General features: G+C 37.5%; 1 protein-coding gene across 10 annotated transcripts in view; it reads right to left on the bottom strand.

Annotated features, from left to right (window-relative positions):
* Positions 1-18,733, bottom strand: part of LOC126272212 (S phase cyclin A-associated protein in the endoplasmic reticulum) — a 554,765-nt gene that overhangs the window by 487,612 nt on the left and 48,420 nt on the right. For 6 of the 10 annotated variants that reach the window (XM_049974902.1, XM_049974900.1, XM_049974903.1 and 3 more), the window contains 2 exons: positions 9,961-10,517; positions 7,841-7,912 (listed from right to left, as the gene is read on the bottom strand). In XM_049974902.1, coding sequence (XP_049830859.1) covers positions 7,841-7,912; positions 9,961-10,517 — 629 coding nt within the window. The remainder of the gene's footprint in view (positions 1-7,840; positions 7,913-9,960; positions 10,518-18,733) is intronic. The other 4 variants (XM_049974904.1, XM_049974906.1, XM_049974905.1 and 1 more) reach the window with 1 other exon arrangement.

Below are 18,733 nucleotides of genomic sequence, written 5' to 3'. Positions count from 1 at the left end.
ATTTAATGCATTTTTATATTTTCTGCTTTCATCAACTAAATTCAATATTTCTTCTGTTACCGAAGGATTTATACTAGCCCTCGTCTTTTTACCTACTTGATCCTCTGCTGCCTTTACACTTCATCCCTCAAAGCTACCCATTCTTCTTCTACTGTATTTCTTTCCCCATTCCTGTCAGTTGTTCCCTTATAGTCTCACTGGAACTCTCTACAACCTCTGGTTTAGTCGGTTTATCCAGGTCTCATCTCCTTAAGTTCCCACCTTTTTGCAATTTCTTCAGTTTTAATCTACAGTTCATAACCAATAGATTGTGGTCAGAGTCCACATCTGCACCTGGAAATGTCTTACAATTTAAAAGTTGGTTCCTAAATCTCTGTCTTACCATTACTTAATCTATCTGATACCTTCTAGTATTTCCAAGATTCTTCCATGTATACAACCTCCTTTTATGATTCTTGAAACAAGTGTTAGCTATGATTAAGTTATATTCAGTGCAAAATTCTACCAGGCGGATTCCTCTTTCATTTCTTATCCCCAATCCATATTCACCTACTATGTTTCCTTCTCTTCCTTTTCCTACTATTGAATTCCAGTGACCTATGACTATTAAATTTTCATCTTTCTTCACTATGTGAATAATTTCTTTTATCTCGTCATACATTTCATCAATTTCTTTGTCATCTGCAGAGCTAGATGGCATATAAAATTTTACTACTGCAGTAGGTGTGGGCTTCGTATCTATCTTGGCCACAATAATGCGTTCACTATGCTGTTTGTAGTAGCTTACCCACACTCCTGTTTTTCTTTTCTTTTTTTCCATTATTTAACCTACTCCTGGATTACCACTATTTGATTTTGTATTTATAACCCTGTATTCACCTGACCGAAAGTCTTGTTCCTCCTGCCACCGAACTTCACTAATTCCCACTATAACCAACTTTAACCTATCCATTTCACTTTTCAAATTTTCTATCCAACCTGCCCGATTAAGGGATATGACGTTCCACACCCCGACCCACAGAACGTCAGTTTTCTTTCTCCTGATGACAACGTCCTCCTGAATAGTCCCCGCCCGGAGATCCGAATGGGGGACTATTTTACCTCCGGAATATTTTACTCAAGAGGACACCATCATCATTTAAACATACCGTAAAGCTGCATGCCCTCGCAAAAAATTATGGCTGTAGTTTCCCCTTGCTTTCAGCCGTTTGCAGTACCAGCACAGCAAGGCCATTTTGGTTAGTGTTACAAGGATAGATCTGTCAATCATCCAGACTGTTGCCCCTGCAACTACTGAGGGGTACTCTTCAGGAACCACACATTTGTCTGGCCTCTCCACAGGTAACCCTCCATTGTAGTTGCACCTACAGTAAACGGCAAGGCCCATGGTTCATGGACATTGTCACCATACAAATGAAGAAATTATGTTCAACTGAGGTAAGTTTTTGCATAAATATCATGCAAATTAATTTCAATTGGTATGACAGTTTAATCCTCCTAAAAAATTTTCTTAACAGCATGAAACTCATTTTTCTAAAACTACTACAATATGTGCTGCACTGAGCACTTCAGACAGCTGCCAGCAAACAACTGTACATTACTTCTACCTGAAACACTTAATGGCAATATTATGAAAAAGATAAGATTGCTACTCATCGCATAGAGGAGGTGGTGAGTCACAGACAGGCACAATGAAAAAAACTATTTAACATTTAAGCTTCGGCAAAAAGGCCTTCAAAAATAAAAAGCACACACACATTCACCTCTGTAGAAGGCCTCCTAGCCAGAAGGTTAAATGTTTAATAGTCTTTTCACTGTGCCAGTCAGTGGCTCAACACCACCTCTAATGTGGTGAGCAGCAATCTATTCTTTTCATAATATTGTCGTTATTCCATTCTGAAACTCTTCATGAAAGTGCTATAATAGTCCCATGTACTGACACCACCATGAATTAACAAAGTTCTTGCTCTTTCATAGATGTTCAACTAACTTATGATCAAGATATGTTTTATGAAATAAACATAATATGTCTAATATGGAGTAAAAAACTGTGCCTGTATGTTTTATAGTAAAAGATACATGCATAAAATGCAATACATGCTCTCTATCACACTACATAAAAACCAGTGACATGATGTGCACATTTAATGCAGCTAGAATATAAAACAGAAAAAAAGAGTTCAATTGGACAATATGGAGTGTATCATGTTCATTTAGGCTAATATGCTGCTGACAGACAATGCACTTAAGCAAAAAAAGTACACCACCTAAAGTTACTTCAATATGGAGCTATGTAGACAACAAGATACTAAAAAACTGGAACTGTACATGACCTAATTTAAATTATGTTGTGGGAATTACAGTAGAACCACATAATATGAAAGCATGCCTCATAGCCCAAAGCATGGTATACTAAAACTTAACTCGACTATGACACAAGGCTTACATATGTTTGCAGAGAATTTGCCATTACAGCCAGAAAATTTCATACCTTGTCACATGATTACTCATTAGGTGAACAAAAAATTACACAATAACAAACAAAAAATTATTTCATATCTATCAAATAAAATATTTTTTTAATTCTTTAATTTTAATTTCTAATGCCCCTGCAATAACAAAGTAATGTATTCCTAGTTGAACTGACAAGCAACTACTACAGGTTTTATCACGGAAGCCACTCTTACATTCTGTATAGATTGGAGTAAAGGACATCAAAAACACAGATTTGGATCTCAGCTTTACAATTCAAAATGGGATCTTCTGAAATATTAGCACAGCATTTTGCTGCTGAACTAATCTGCACCATTTAAAAAACCCATTTATCTTCTAATCTATCATCAACTCAAGCTTCAGGATAAAGAATGAATATTCTGTCTGCATGTGGTAACAATTTATTGTCAAACACCTTCGCCATTTGTTACATGCAATTTCCCCCCATTTATACAAAATACATAACATTTACTTATAGTGAAGGCACGTTGTCAGACTTCTGTATAATTATGGGTATGTTTGTGATTTTGAAGAACATTTTCAAGACTCAAAGGACTACAGGTATTATTCACAGAGTTATTCACATGCATATTATGAACAGTAATTTTCTATCACACTTCAAGAAGATACATAAGACAGTGTCCTCAGCTAGTGTCTTCCCACTGAGCTCAACATACTGTTTCCCATTATGGAGCCTTCAGTTTTATTGTGTACCTAATTCAGTTTATCTCCGGAATGTATTTTGTTCAGTAAACAAATATATCAAACTGTACTGATGCCTTTCTTAGCATATGAAGCATTATTCTGAACACTTAAGTTAAAAAGAATTCCAGATCTTGTGGACAAATGACTTATCCACGACACACACAATTAATGCTTCCACAAACAATTGTTATATCACAGAACTGTTTAGTTTCCTGAAAAGTAATGATAAATGATTACAAAATGCAGTGCATAATATCATATAATTCTAGGGCTGCACCTTGAAGTGTAAATCTAATAACTCTTTAAAACTAAAACAACCGGTTACCTACTACAATCACAGGGGGCACATTGTTAATCTAGAAATTCCTCTAAACAAAGCATGCAGACAATATTTCTAAACTGCTATCTTGTTTTATCGTGCAAGCTGAACACTACATTTTACCACAGAAATAAAGTTTTCACATAAAGAAATTTTAAATCTACAAAAGAATTATATTCACAAAAACTAAGTGAATGGACTGATGTGTTGAAATCAATGAAGATGCAGTTGTATGAAACGTTAACATTGAAAAAAAGTCAGAAATGCCGAATACAGAACTTACAAATATGTCACGAAAATTAAAATTTGTACCAGGCTGCAATTTGAAAGCTATTCCCACATACCCCATTGGAAACCTCTGGTAGTAGTTTTCAGGAACGAAACATAGAAACATCTGTGCAAACAGGAGTTTGTCAGACCTGGAGGTGTGTTCAGTCAGCCAAATGATTAAGGTGACAGCTTGTGAAAAGCAGGTAATCCAGATACGAGTCATCATTTAGGAAAGCTTTTCACTGTAACAAACTGCAAAAATGTGATAAAACAGACATGGTGCAGAAAGCCGTTTGCTCTTTTCAGTTGTGAAGAACATACAAATAATGGTGGCATGTTGTATACAAATGCTGTGTTCTTTGTTTAGGAACCAGAAGCAGCATAAAAACATAAAAGGAAGGGAATGAGGCAGAATACTATTCAATGAAGAAAGAAGCTGTGGAAATGTAATGATGAAAACACTTCTTTGCAACACGCCAAAGTTTGATTAGACGTATACTAGTCAAAACCAAAAAACAACATGGATAATGAAATAGTTAAAATCAAACAAATGAGTGGGACTGAGACCAGAAGCTATATGTTAAATACAACGGATTGAAGCACTTCTGTCCCAAGGTAGCATGTGAGCACTACATAAAACGGAAAAATTAATCAAACCGTGCAGTGCGACAGTGTTTCTATGGGAAGAGATGTTTGCTACCATGAATACAATACGGCTGGCTATCCATAAGTTATCACAGTTCACAACAATCATTTTATGAAGATGATATCAATATCGACTGTTGCATCACAATCACACACACCAACTTATGAGGGATAGCCAAAGAATGTTAATTATCACCTTGAAAAATTAGTCAATTTGCAAGCATATGTCTGCAGTCCTAGTATATACAGAAAGCCCTGTGCCACAGTACCATTAGTATGCCAATAGATGGGCCAAAACAAAGAGGTGCAGCTTACTGATAAAGTAAAGTGTCAAGAGGTAATTTGATTTCTGCATCTGAAGAATGACAATGCTGCAATAATAAAAGATAATTTGGTGGAAGTGTAAGGCATCAGTAAACCATCGTATGACACAGTGATTAGGTAGCCCAGTGTCTTTCGTTGTGGTCAAACGGATTTGAATGATGATGAACAAAGTGGTAGAACATCTCTTTCAGAATAAATGCAAATTACAGAAGAAGTGGAGGTCCTGGTGCTTGAAGATAAGTTCATTAATATCAAGGTGACAGTGGAAAAAGTGAAAATCAGTGACGGGAAGTTTCAATACCCTGCACAAGATTTTGCACATGAGAAAAGTAGCTGCTTAAATGCATTCGAAAATCCTGCTATGCCAAGGCAGCAGGGTAAACATGGCAGCTGTGTGAGGCCAATACACATGGTTTCTTTAGCCATCAATCACCATGGATGAGAACTGGGTGTGTCACTCCATGACAAAGCGTCTGAACAAGCAGTGGAAACATGGATTCACCTCCGACATGAAAAAGTGAAAGCCCAACCAACATCAGTCAAGGTTGGTCGAGTGCTGTTGGTAACTGCAATGGTGTGGTGCTAACAGATTATGCTTGTAAGAGACAAATCGCCACAGCAGCATACTACCGAAAATTCCAGACAGGGTTGCAGGAGTTTGCTCAACATAGCGTTTTATTAGCTGTACAACAACGCCACAGCTCATTCGTTACAGTATATGGTCATATGTACAGCATCTTTGAGCTTTTCTCTCACCCCATATTTCCTCAGGCAGCAGCCCACGACTTCTTTCTCTTGCCTCAGAGGAAGCAACCATTTTGTAACAGGCATTTGCAGAATGACAATGAGATGATTTTTGAGGTGGAACATTTACTGAACAACCAAAATGCGAAGTCTGAAAAGTCATCCATCAACATGAAAAATGTGTTACACTAAAGAGCGGAAATGTAAGCAAAGAGTTAAGACCTTCACCATGTTTCGTGATGACAGCTTGTGTGTGTGTGTGTGTGTGTGTGTGTGTGTGTGTGTGTGTGGTTTTTTTTTTTTTTTTTTTAAGGTGATGTTGAAAAATTCATGACTACCCCTCAATAATGACTGCTTGTTCCATACGGCACTGTCCTCTCATTGGGTGTGAACGAGTAAGTTAATGATTGCAGTGAACGAAGCAATTAAGCATGAAGCGAAGATGCAAATATGAGTCTGATGGCAACACAGCACACATTGCACAGATCCAGGAAACTACAGCCAGTATCAAAAGTAAAGCATTGATCTTATTCAAAATAATTCATTGTAACCAGAAAAATTATGACCCTGGAAAAGGATTTTATTTACTTGGTTCCATATCATGTCAACAGGATGTCCTCAAGAGAAATGTTCCTCAGCTATTTGAATAAGCGTTGGGAGTTACTTTGCTTTTGTTGTTAGTTGGTGGAAATCTGCAAATCATTCACGTTAATATTACTTACATGTATTGAATGTCTGATTGGCCAAGATATGTGATGCACAGTGTTGGTGTTTGTTTTGGGTAACTCATTCCTATTTCAGAAGCAACACAAGTAGCTTTCATTGTTACTTTGGGGGGGGGGGGGGGGGGGGAGGGGGGTTAGGGAAGGATATCGGCCATGCCCTTTCAGAGGAACCATCTCAGCATTTGCCTGGAGTGATTTAGGGAAATCATGGAAAACCTAAATCAGGATGGCCGGATGTGGGATTGAACTGTCGTCCTCCCGAATGCGAGTCCAGTGTCTAACCACTGCGCCACCTCGCTCGGTATTGTTACTTGGTGAAAGAATATTATATATAAAAAAACTGCAAACTAAATTAAATTTTAATAAAAATTATTCCATCTTGTAAACTAGGCTAATGTGCACACACCAAGTTCTGACAGACGACAATCAATCTTTGACAGTAATGCAGAATGCACAAAGAAGAGACAGATTATCACAAATGAAACGAGATCACGCAACTGTAACATTGAGGGACAAGCTAGGGAAAAGAGAGAAAATTGTAGAAACTGTGTATGACAAAGGACAGCTGGGTAAATGAAGGAACTAAAGGGGGAAAAGAAATAAACAGAAGAAAGGGAACCAATCTGGGAGTCAAGTCATGCCTGCAACACTGTTAAATGTTCTAAAACATAACATTGTTCCACAACGAATAGATTTTACAGTGTCTTTTTATTTTCCATTATTTGCAGTTTTGTCCATTAAGCAATTATCAAAGATTTAAACCACATATCAGAAAACAAAAGAAATTTATTTACAAATGCAAACAAAATACTAAGGTAGCAAACAATAGTGTGAGAATGAATATCACTTCCATGGATTATAAGTAAACACGTGCTATTAAACAAAGCTAATTTAAGTAAGTAATATCCATCCCCACACTAATGTCTTGTAACATTGTAGATTTTTTATAATTTGTAAGAGTTTACTTTTGTTTGCTGGTATGTTTTTTTGTGTGTTTGATACTGGCTTAACAGCAGAAACTTCTTAAAAATGACTAGAAGAATGTTATGAAATTGGCCAGCTGTGGAACACTATTGTCTTTCAGAAAATTCTGTATTGGTTGAGGATTCACAAGCAACAAATCTGACTATCAAATGGGCTCAGTGTATTACTACATACGGAGAGCACTGATGCATCAATCTTCAGATGTTTGAAAAGCAGCGTGTTCATGGACAATTCAGTCTAGCAAGAGGTACAACCATCCTCCTCAGATGATTTTGTTCCATCTTTATAGTGCTTTTCCGTGCCTATTTGAGTTCCAACAAAAAAAAAAAAAAGTTTGTGAAAAGACCTTCTTTTTCTTTTTGAAAAATAAGACAATATGAAGGACATCTATGAGAATTAAAAATCATTAATGTCACAGATAACCTTCTGTCACTTATGTTTGGGATCAACTGCAACTGACAATGAAACATAAAGGTGTGAATCTGATGAAGCATTTATGAAGTTCTATAAGTTCAAAACACAGAAATTACAATATTGTACTGTACAGGAGCAGAACATAAAATTGAAGCTTGGAACTGCAGGGACTACAGGCAACAAAGCCACAACACAGAAACACATCAAGTGACAATACCTGTGGGCGATCAGAACTGAGCTGCCTTGTTGCTCTTACAGTCCCAAGGGGGGCACTCTGCCCTGAATGTGCCTGTTAAATTCATTGAATTAATAAAGAGAACTGCATCAACTCATTTAAATGCTGTAAAATATCCCTGAGACAATACCCACAAAAGAAAGATGAGAAAAGACTACCTTTGATAAGAAAAGCACATAACACATATTTGTATTATAATTATTTGATTTTTTAAAGTGTCTTCATTTATGTCTGACACAGTGAATGGTGTAAACCACACTTTCTACATAAGTGTAAACCTGTTTTGTTTGCATCTGCACACTAAATAGTTCCGAGACAAGTGCAAATATTATAAACAGCGCCACTATCTAATGATTATGTCATAAATACTTACAAAGTGAAAAATGATTACAATCTTCATACTAAGATTGCCATTTTAGCTTTTGCTTAACCCCCCTCCCCCCAAACACACACACACACACACACACACACACACACACACACACACACACACACACACACACACAGTAGATCAAAAGAAAGATAAGGTGCAGAAGAAGAAAAGAAAAGAAGATTAAAGTTTAACATCCAAATCACAAACAACCTAAACCTGAATTGCTGTTTGAGTTTAAATGCTCTCAAATACAAGTTCACCATCTCACTTGAACAAATACACAGAAGCTCCCTCATAGCTCAAATACAGTTAGTGTATACTTTGCCCATACTCTTATAGAAAGGAATGTGATCAGACCCAATAATCAAAATGGAGTGCTAAGCAATGAAACAAATAATCTGCAATGATGAATGCTACTCTGAAGCCAGTTGAGAACAGCAGCAATGACTACAGTATCTAGTGACTGGACACTTATGTAGACACAGTTCACTCCATATAGACACGAAATGTTTCTTAGTTTGCAGGAAGTACACTAAATCTTATTTCTCATCTCAGGCAAATGTGATTGCAACTAAAAATTATTTTCCCCTGTCACTTCTTGTATCATTCATCCCTCACAACAATTAGTACACATGAAAAATACTAAATTGCAAATGTGTTTTGTTGTTCATATTAGACAGTAATTCTCTTTATAGCTGGCTGTAGTTGGTCAGTCCACAGGCAATGGAATATTGCATCCAATAGTAACAACTGTAGCAAAGCAATAGAGTGTTCAAAGCAGTTTTCAAGTTGAAGACAGGTTTCATTTTTCTGTTCCAGAAACAATTTTTTTTCCCCAACAAAAAGTGCTTGTTATGCCCTTACAGCCAGTTTTAAGCATTACTCTTCAATGAAATAGTGGAAGAACATTCTTTTTGATTCTGAAACATCACATGACAGGAGTTTCTCATTAACTTACGACCAACTGCAACACATCCATTGCAAATTAAAGTATCTTAAAAAAATTTTGAAACTGAGTTTTTATCTGCACATCCTACAGACAGAAATGTGCAGTTTCATCAGGGGTGATATACAAGAAGTTGTAATTATTTTTATTTTATTCATATATTCTACAAGACGTAGGGTTTTACATTAATGAATGTCTCTCTCACAACACAACTGGACCGGCAGTACAGTACAAAAACAAATTGTCATGATTAAATGAGGAGTAATCATTAAAAAAAATTGAAGAACAGCTACAGGACTTAAACAATAATTGTAAGATTGAAGTACTCATTTCTTCCTGTTGAGACTCCTGATGTACCAATTAATGGAGTTGTATTAAACAAAGGTAACTTACAAAGTGTTGCTACACATACTTATAGAATATGATTACAGAACTGGCTTCATGTAACGAGAATCCTTGAAGAGGACACTGGAGCATTCTCACTTTACTGATCAATATGTCACATGAAAAACTATCCCAACATTAAATTAGTAATATGTCTTAGTGATGAACAGGAACCAAGAACTTAAATCAGAATGGAGAGGATCATATAGCTTATCACGAGATTCTATTATAATCAAATAATGTCAAACATTCATTAAGTAATGTTTTACAAGTACATAAATTACTTTCAACAACATTACCCATGGGTAAAGTATTTATCTTGTGGCTTTCTGAAAGCTGCTTAACTTCTAGCGTTATGCTGATGCAGGCAGTTAACAATAAAATAATAATAACACTAACTTGTCTTGGAGCTAGAGGGGTTCTGCTAACTTTGGAAGATGCATCCACAACTGGCCGTTGGAGACTGGTGCCTCTGCCAAATCTGACATCTGTAGAGGTCCTGCTTCGGACAAGGTGTGGACTTGGTAAGCCTCTGGGAAGAGGTTGTGGAGACATTCCAGGCCTGGAAATTCCTCTTGTCCCAGCCACTACAGCTGTGGTAGTGCCTCTGCCAGGAGCTACTGCTCTTGCAGAGATAGGTGCAATACGAGGGGTAGCACTCCTCGACACTGCAGAGTAAGGTGGTCTTGTGGATGACACAGACTGAGAACGTGGGAGAGGTGCACTCGAAGTCCTCGCAGAGGGTTTCGATAGCTGTAATAGAGTTCTCCCAGAAACCATAGATGTTTTGTCTGTAGTTGGAGGCACTAACTGAGCTGCCACTGCTGGTTGTTGTGCTGGAACAACAGTTGAAGCTGCTGCAGGAGGAGCTGATACAGATGAAAGTGCTGGTGCTGGTACTGCTGAAGACGTAACCGAAGTACTGACTTGAACTACTGTTGATTCTGCTGCATTTGCTAAAATAAAAAAAAGTTAAATAGCATGAAAGTGAAACCATCACTTAAAGTTAAATCAAATTATGCATTACTGACTTTTCTATATTACACACCTATTTAAAAAAAGGAGCTGGTTGAAAATTGAATGTTACATGTTACTCATTACCATTACAAGAATGAAAGGATTAATGCAACATTTGTATCAATTTACAAAAAGAAATTGTGATCTGCAACTCACGAACAGACATACTATTGAGTTAGTAAATGAATGTAGCTAAAGTTGCGCCAAATTTTAAAACAAAATAAGTTGCAGAAACAAACTGCTTACAACATATACCTTCTTTTATTGATAAATGAGCACTAGGAAGAGTAGAAAAAGAAGGTCTAAAGAAGTTTATGAGACACTGTCCTTTTTTGCAATGATTAAAATATTTAAAACTTCTTCATCAAGTGTGTTACCGCTGAATAAGGAAATAATTCATCAAAAGTGGTTTCATTAAATGGACAATGCCTTAACATAAAAATAACGATGAAATGTTTTCAGAAGAGTTGGTGACTGCAACTCAGTATCTCCACTATATGGTGAGTATGACAAAATTGTAAGATTGGTAAACAACAGTACTTGCACAGAAGTTTGTAAATTTTCATGATGAACTTAATTAAACATTGCACTGTTTTTTCTCTCTTCACTGTGTGCAAATAATACTCATAGAACCAGCAGAATTGTTCAAAATCATTGGAAAGAATGCAGTGAAACTGCTGCATTTAACGTGTCAGAAAGTATGCCAGGAAATTTGAAGATGCCAATAATAGCCAGAAGAATGGGGATACTCTGTATTCATTCCAATTACAAAGGCGGGAAATTCTAGGGTCTGTTCAAATCACCAAACAATCACACTTATCTCACATGATAGCACAGTCATGCTCATTATTTTACAAAACAGGCTTTGCCAGTATATACACCAATAAATAACTGAATGAGAAGCCAGATTTTGTACAGGAAGAGGGACCCGAGATCAAATTGCCAATACTCAATATATCATGGAGAAGGCAAGAGAATTCTAGAAAGATGTGCATTTCTGCTTCACTGATGATGCTAACGTCTTTGACGGTGTCAAGCACAATAAATTCTGGAAAGTACTCAAAAACATGGGCGTACCAGACCAATTCATTCACTTCATACGGAATTTATTTTCTGACCAAGAACCCACAGTGAGAACCATGTGTGGTGCAGCTAAATGGGTCAAGATTCAGAAAGGAGTACACCATGGCTACATCTTATCATCTTATTTATTTAATCTGTGTGCAGAGCACATTATGAGTGATTCCACAATAAATGAAGAAGAAATCAAATTAAAGTAACTGGAATAAATATAAATAATCTTAATATGCCAGTGATACCATACTGATGGCAGAAAGTGCGGAAGAGTTAAAGAACCTGTTACTGATGCTGAAGAGAGAGAGTGCAAAGGCTGGTCTAATGATGTTGCATCCCAAGAAAATTAAAATTATGCCAAATACATCTATCACTTCATGGCACATAGGAGGACAAACAATGAAGGTAGTTTTTAAGTTCAGTTATCTGCTAGTGGGTGACAGCAGGTATGAAATCAAGAGAGATTTGTTACCCAGCAGAAAGGCAATGTCCAACCTTGATATGTTAATAAAAAGTAGAGACAATTTGAGCCACAAAGATCTGTACAGTAAGGGCTACAGCCCTTCCAGTTGTGATATACGGATATGAGACCTGGACCATAAGAAAGGCCAGACAGTGTAGAATAGACAACTTTGAATTGTGGTGCTGGAGTAAAGTCCTTAATGTTCCACAGAGTGCAAAGAGAATGAGGTGGTCAGTATTACAGCAAATAAAACCAGACTGCTCCTTGAAAGGTCTGACACTTAAACAAAAACTTATCTACTATTTGCATATTATGAGAAAACGTGGTTTGTTGGGAAGACATTAATGCAGGGGAAGATCAAGGAGAAGAGGGCGTCAAAGTATAAGATGAATTGATGGCATTGCAGAAGAAATGGATTCCAACCTGGCAAGTCTGGAAGAGAAAATCCAGGACAGAAGAATACAGGACAGATTAATTTTTTCCAGGTACTTTGGTTCCAAGGAGTCTTAAATAAAGTATTGACTGTAACTATGAAATGAATTACAGAATTGTTAGTGAATAACATGTGCAATATGGAAAATATGCGACCTATTTTTCCTGCCAGCGCCAACACAAAATAAGGGGAAAAGATTGTTTCCATGTTCAAAACTAAGCAGATTTTGTACATTGCTGTGGCGCAATAAATGGCAAAACATACAAGTAGCTAAATCAGCTAAGTTTTGGTCTTCCTGTTAAAAATACTGAAAATTTTACTTACAGCAGAGATAGATGAGAATTATATGTTTATTACACTTGATGCAGGCTCTATGGCTCAAGTTTTGCGATTAAACTATATTTGAAAAAGTTTGTTAGAGGCAAAAATTAGAAATGGAACAGCTGAATGATCTGTACCAGATCAAATATCCAATCAAAGGGAAGTTTCTATATTCATCATATAGCTCCACTAAAAAAAATAATATTACAATTATCTCAAACTACAAATTAATATCCAAGCCACAAATATTAGTCTATTGATCCCTCCGTCATCACCAGGAACTCTGTTGCATCATCAGGGTAAGCTCTCAGAGAACATTCTAGAATTACTTGGTGAACAGTCTGATTTTTAACACCACAGTCTCATCTTGGAGATTATTTTCTTCCACTTGCGCATAGAATTGTCACACCTTCCAGTATTTGTTCATATTAGTTAACACCCAAGCAGATCTCGTGTGCCAATTCAAAGCCAAGTGGTCCAGTCGATATGCATGGTGTTGTTCCCTCTTAGCACTAATCTGTCATGTGTCTCTCCAGCAATTATCAATATTAATGTGTTTTCCAACTAACATTCTTGCAGTTTGCAGTGGTGGGTGATGAGAGCGAAGTCTATCTTTGCTGATGCTTGGAATGTCTGGTGGACGATGGGAGGGTTAGGAGTTTTCCGTAATGTTTTGTACTCCAAAACAAGTGCACTTTCCTGCTGCTGAGCTGGAGGTGGTGCACAGCTAAGTACAGGTGGCCAGAAAGTAGGTGAGAGCTTCATGGTACCAGATGTAAGGCACATGGTCTGGTTGAGTAGTGCATCAACAGGTTTTGCGTGGAACTATTCATCGAGGCTGGTTAGCAATATTCTGCAGCAACAGGGTAAACTGGTCCCAGAGCTGAAGCATGGAGTGCTGATGCAGCTGATATCGTTAGTATGCTACAGAGTTTCCTGGGATGTTATTTCAAGTTTTGATTTTGGCAGCTGTTCTTAATTGATGATGTTTTAACTGAGTCTTCTAACTAGGATCTCCCTTAGGTATTGCGTGTTACTATTATATCTGAGTAATCTTCCTAATTGATGATGTTTTAACTGAGTCTTCTAACTAGGATCTCCCTTAGGTATTGCGTGTTACTATTACATCTGAGTAATCTGCCTTCAGGGTGAACTGAAAGTTCTTTGTTGGCCACCATCTTGTTTAGGTGAAACAGAGACTTCTGTCTTAGTGGCAGCTGACGTTAACCACCATTTCTATATCTACATCTACATCTACATCCATACTCCACAAGCCACCTGACGGTATGTGGCAGAGGGTACCTTGAGTACCTCTATCGGTTCTCCCTTCCATTCCAGTCTCGTATTGTTTGTGGAAAGAAAGATTGTTGGTATGCCTCTGTGTGGGCTCTAATCTCTCTGATTTTATCCTCATGGTCTCTTCGCGAGATATACATAGGAGGGAGAAATACACTGCTTGACTCCTCAGTGAAGGTATGTTCTCAAAACTTCAACAAAAGCCCGTACCGAGCTACTGACTGCCTCTCCTGCAGTCTTCCACTGGAGTTTATCTATCATCTCCATAATGCTTTTGTGGTTACTAAATGATCCTGTAACGAAGCACGCTGCTCTCCGTTGGATTCTCTCTCTCTCTCCTATCAACCCTATCTGGTACGGATCCCACACCACTGAGCAGTATTCAAGCAATGGGCGAACAAGTGTACTATAGCCTACTTCCTTTGTTTTTGGACTGCATTTCCTTAGGATTCTTTCAATGAACCTCAGTCTGGCATCCTTTACCAACAATCAACTTTATATGATCATTCCATTTTAAATCACCCCTAATGCCAACTCCCAGGTAATTTATGGAATTAAATGCTTCCAGTTGCTGACCTACTATATTATATATAGCTAAATGATAAAGGATCTTTCTTTCTATGTTTTCGCAGTACATTCAAGGTTTGAATATGACACCTTAACTCCAAACAATATCATATGCAGCTGTCACACCAATGAATGCAATGGATTATTTCTATCAATTCTGAGATTTAGCTTCTATGAAGGTTGTTAAGAACAGAACTTTATCTGCACACCTGTGGTTAGGAGTGAGTACCTGCCTGTTCAACCAGTACACTTTCAAAGCACTTGGGACAGAATACTGACTAAAGCTATGGGTTGATTATTTTCTGGCTTTTCATTTGGTATACCTTGTTTCACCAAGGCTACACCTTTTACTTGTTTCATTTCATGCAGTAAGTGCTCATTTGCAGAATGTTAGTAAAGAACTCAGACATTTTTTCACAAACTTGCTCCAGTGCGGAAGGAATTCTGTGTAAATTACATCAAAGCCTGAGACTTTCCCTGGCTTCATTTCTTTTGTGACAATTATTTCTAAAATGCTGAATGGCAGAGAGTATTCAGTTTCAGCTTTGTGATCTGTTTTGAGTGCCTTTAATTTCTTCTTAGGAGTCCTGGAAGCGGACACAATCTTGGCTGCAGAGTGGTCAGCGGTAGCAGTGTTGCATGTGCAATCCTGTGGGGTGCTATGATCTAGTTTTCTGAGCAAAGACCACGCTTTCCTGCTTGATGCATGGAAGTCCAGCAATTAAATGACCTGAGTCAGTTTTATGTGTCTAGCTGTGTCAATGACAGACAGCAACTCATCTGGTATTTCACGATTATTGCTTTCACAAAATTCTTCGTATAGATTTTTCACTCTCTTCTGTCCATCCATGAAACATCTTGGAATACATTCCTTTACTGCCTTAATTACAGCTTCAATGAACCGCTTGTAGTTTGAAATTGCTGGTGGGATCCATCCTACACATTTATTCGTATTTTCAGAGACATTCTTCCAATCAGTCTTTTGAAAATTCCATCTGGGCCTAGGAAATACTCTTATGAAAGTGATTGTAATCCCAAATTCAAGAAAAACTGAGTGGTTTTGGCTGTGTGGGAAGCCTCCATGGAATTTTCTTGATATTGGCAGTGGTCGAATTTTACCATCAGGTGAGACAAAGCAAAGATCAGGAATACGATACATGTTCCAATTACCAGGTCTGAAAGTGTCGCAAACCTTATCATAAAAGATAAGATGAATATCATGCTCTTCAGTTCCATTTTCATTGCAGTACAGCAGAATGATGCATTTCCATTCCTTGAGAATACAATGTGATTTCTCTATAGCACTTTCTATGATTTGTACGGCAACAGTGTTAAATCACAGGTTGTGAAGAGTAATCAATTGTTGATAATTTGACAAACAGTCAGATAAGAAAGCTACTCACAAACTGGCGGCAGTGCAACACACTCACAAAAGAACTTGTACAAGGTTTAGGAGCCAGTGGCTCCTTCTCCTGGCACAAAAGTTGAAGGTGAAGGAAGAGGGATGAAAGCAAAGAACTGGAGAGATTTAGGAACAGGGGTACAGTTCAGAAAAGTCACCCAGAACCCTGGTTCAGGAGAGATTTACCAGATGGTATGAGAAGGAAAGACTTTTCTTCTCAATCTGTCTGGTAAGTATCGCCTGAAGTTTTATGGAACAATCTGTATGCTGGAAAGTTTTAATCTCACAACATGAGTGTGTGCTAACTTGCTGTAACTACTTATTCATGATGACTTCAACATAACAAAGGCATGACAGTAGTTGTAGGAAAGAACAGCAGTAGCTTAGGCAGACAAAACTGCATTGGGGGAATGCCCAACCCAGTCCCTTCCACACAAACTTCAAAACGCTCATCAATTATTGGCTGCTGTTATATGGCCACAGCACCACTATAAGCATTAACAGCATGTTATTATTTGACAAATTTTGATCAATTTAAGACCTTATACAGTGCTCTAAATTTGAGATCAATTTAATTTTTGCACCATGTATAACATGTAAAAGGTACTTGCTGACAAACATTTTACAGGTGATCAGTATAAAACCTACTTACATACAGATCTAGATGTACAAGGACTGGGATCAAACGACTTCAACTCTCATTTTCAGTTAGTTTGGTCATACCTGTGATGTAGAATTACTGTTCAGCCTTTCCAACAAAACTGTTCAGAATTACTTCTTGTATGGAAACGACTGCTATAATTGACAATCAATGCGACTGAGTTCTTGATGGAACAGGTAACTCTTACAAGCAAACAATATCATCTAGATTTCACAACGTTTCATGTCACACAACATAACGTGTAGATTAAAACTCAAGAAACTGCAAAAAGATATGAATTTAATGAGATGAGACCCAGATAAAATGCAAGAACCAGAGGATGCAGAGAGATAAAAAGGGAGCATTACGGAACAACTGACAAAACAGAGCAAAGAAATACAGTAGAAGAAGAATGGTTAGCTCTGAGAGATGAAATAGTGAAGGCAGCGGAAGATCAAGAAGATAAAAAGAGGAGGGATACTAGAAATCCTTGAGTAACAGAAGAGATATTGAATTTATTTGATGAAATGAGAAAATGTAAAAATGCACTCAATGAAGCAGGCAAAAAGGAATAAAAACATCTCAGAAATGAGATCGACAGAAAGTGCAAAACTAAGCAGGGAAGGCTTGGTGGACATACATAAGGATGTAGAGACATGTATCACTAGGGGGTAAGATAGATACTGCCTAAAGGAAAACTAGAGAGACCTCTGGAGAAAAGACAACCACCTGTGTGAATATGAGCTCAGATGAAAAGCCAGTTCTAAGCAAAGAAAGGAAAGCAGAAAGGTAGGAGTAGTATATAGAGGGTCTGTACAAGGACGATGTGCTTCAGGGCAGTATTATGAAAATGAAAGAGGACATAGATGAAGATGAAATGGGAGATATGATACAGCATGAAGAATTTGACAGAGCACTGAAAGACCTGAGTTGAAACAAGGCCCCAGGAGTAGACAACATTCCATTAGAACTACTGATAGCCTTGGGACAGCCAGCCATGACAGAACTGTACTATGTGGTGGTCAGGATGTATAAGACTGGCGAAATACCCTCAGACTTCAAGAAGACTATAATAATTCCAGTCCCAACAAAAATGGGTGTTGAGAGGTGTGAAAATTACCAAACTATCACTTTAATAAGCCACAGCTGCAAAATATTAACACAAATTCTTTACAGACGAAATGAAAAACTGGTAAAAGATCAGTTTGGATTCCTTGGATATGTTGAAACATGCAAGGCAATACTGATCCTAGTATTTGTAGACTTAGAGAAAGCTTTTGACAATGTGGACTGGAATACTTTCTTTCAAATTTTGAAGGTGGCGAGGACAAAACAAAGGGAGCAAAAGGCTATTTACAATTTGTAAAGAAGCCAGATGGCAGTTACAAGAGTTGAGGGGAACGAAAGGAAGCAGTGATTGAGAAGGGAGTGAGACAAGGTTGTAGGCCATCGCCGATGTTATTCAATCTGTATACTGAGCAAGCAGTAAAGGAAAGAAAAGAAAAATTTGGAGTAGGAATAAAAATCCATGGAGAAGAAATAAAAACCTAGAGGTTTGCCGATGACACTGTAATTCTGTCAGAGACAGCAAAGGACTCTGAAGAGCTGTTGAATGGAATGGACAAGGTCTTGAAAGGAGGATATAAGATGAATACCAACAAAAGCAAAATGAGGTTAAAAGCAAAATGAGGACAATGGAACGTAGTTGAATTAAATCGAGCAATGCTGAGGGAATTTGATTAGGAAATGGGACACTTAAAGTAGTGAAGGAGTTTTGTGCTATTTGGGGAGCAAAATAACTGACAATGGTTGAAGTAGAGAGGATATAAAATGTAGACTGGCTATGGCAAGGAAATCTTTTCTGTAGAAGAGAGATTTGTTAACATGAAGTACAGATTTAAGTGTCAGGAAGTCTTTTCTGAAAGTATTTGTATGGAGTGAAACAAGGGCCATAAATAG

Source organism: Schistocerca gregaria, chromosome 5 (assembly GCF_023897955.1).
Source record: "Schistocerca gregaria isolate iqSchGreg1 chromosome 5, iqSchGreg1.2, whole genome shotgun sequence".
Taxonomy (NCBI): domain Eukaryota; kingdom Metazoa; phylum Arthropoda; class Insecta; order Orthoptera; family Acrididae; genus Schistocerca; species Schistocerca gregaria.
Note: the sequence above shows the minus strand (reverse complement) of the source record. Positions and strands in the feature narration are given on the sequence as shown.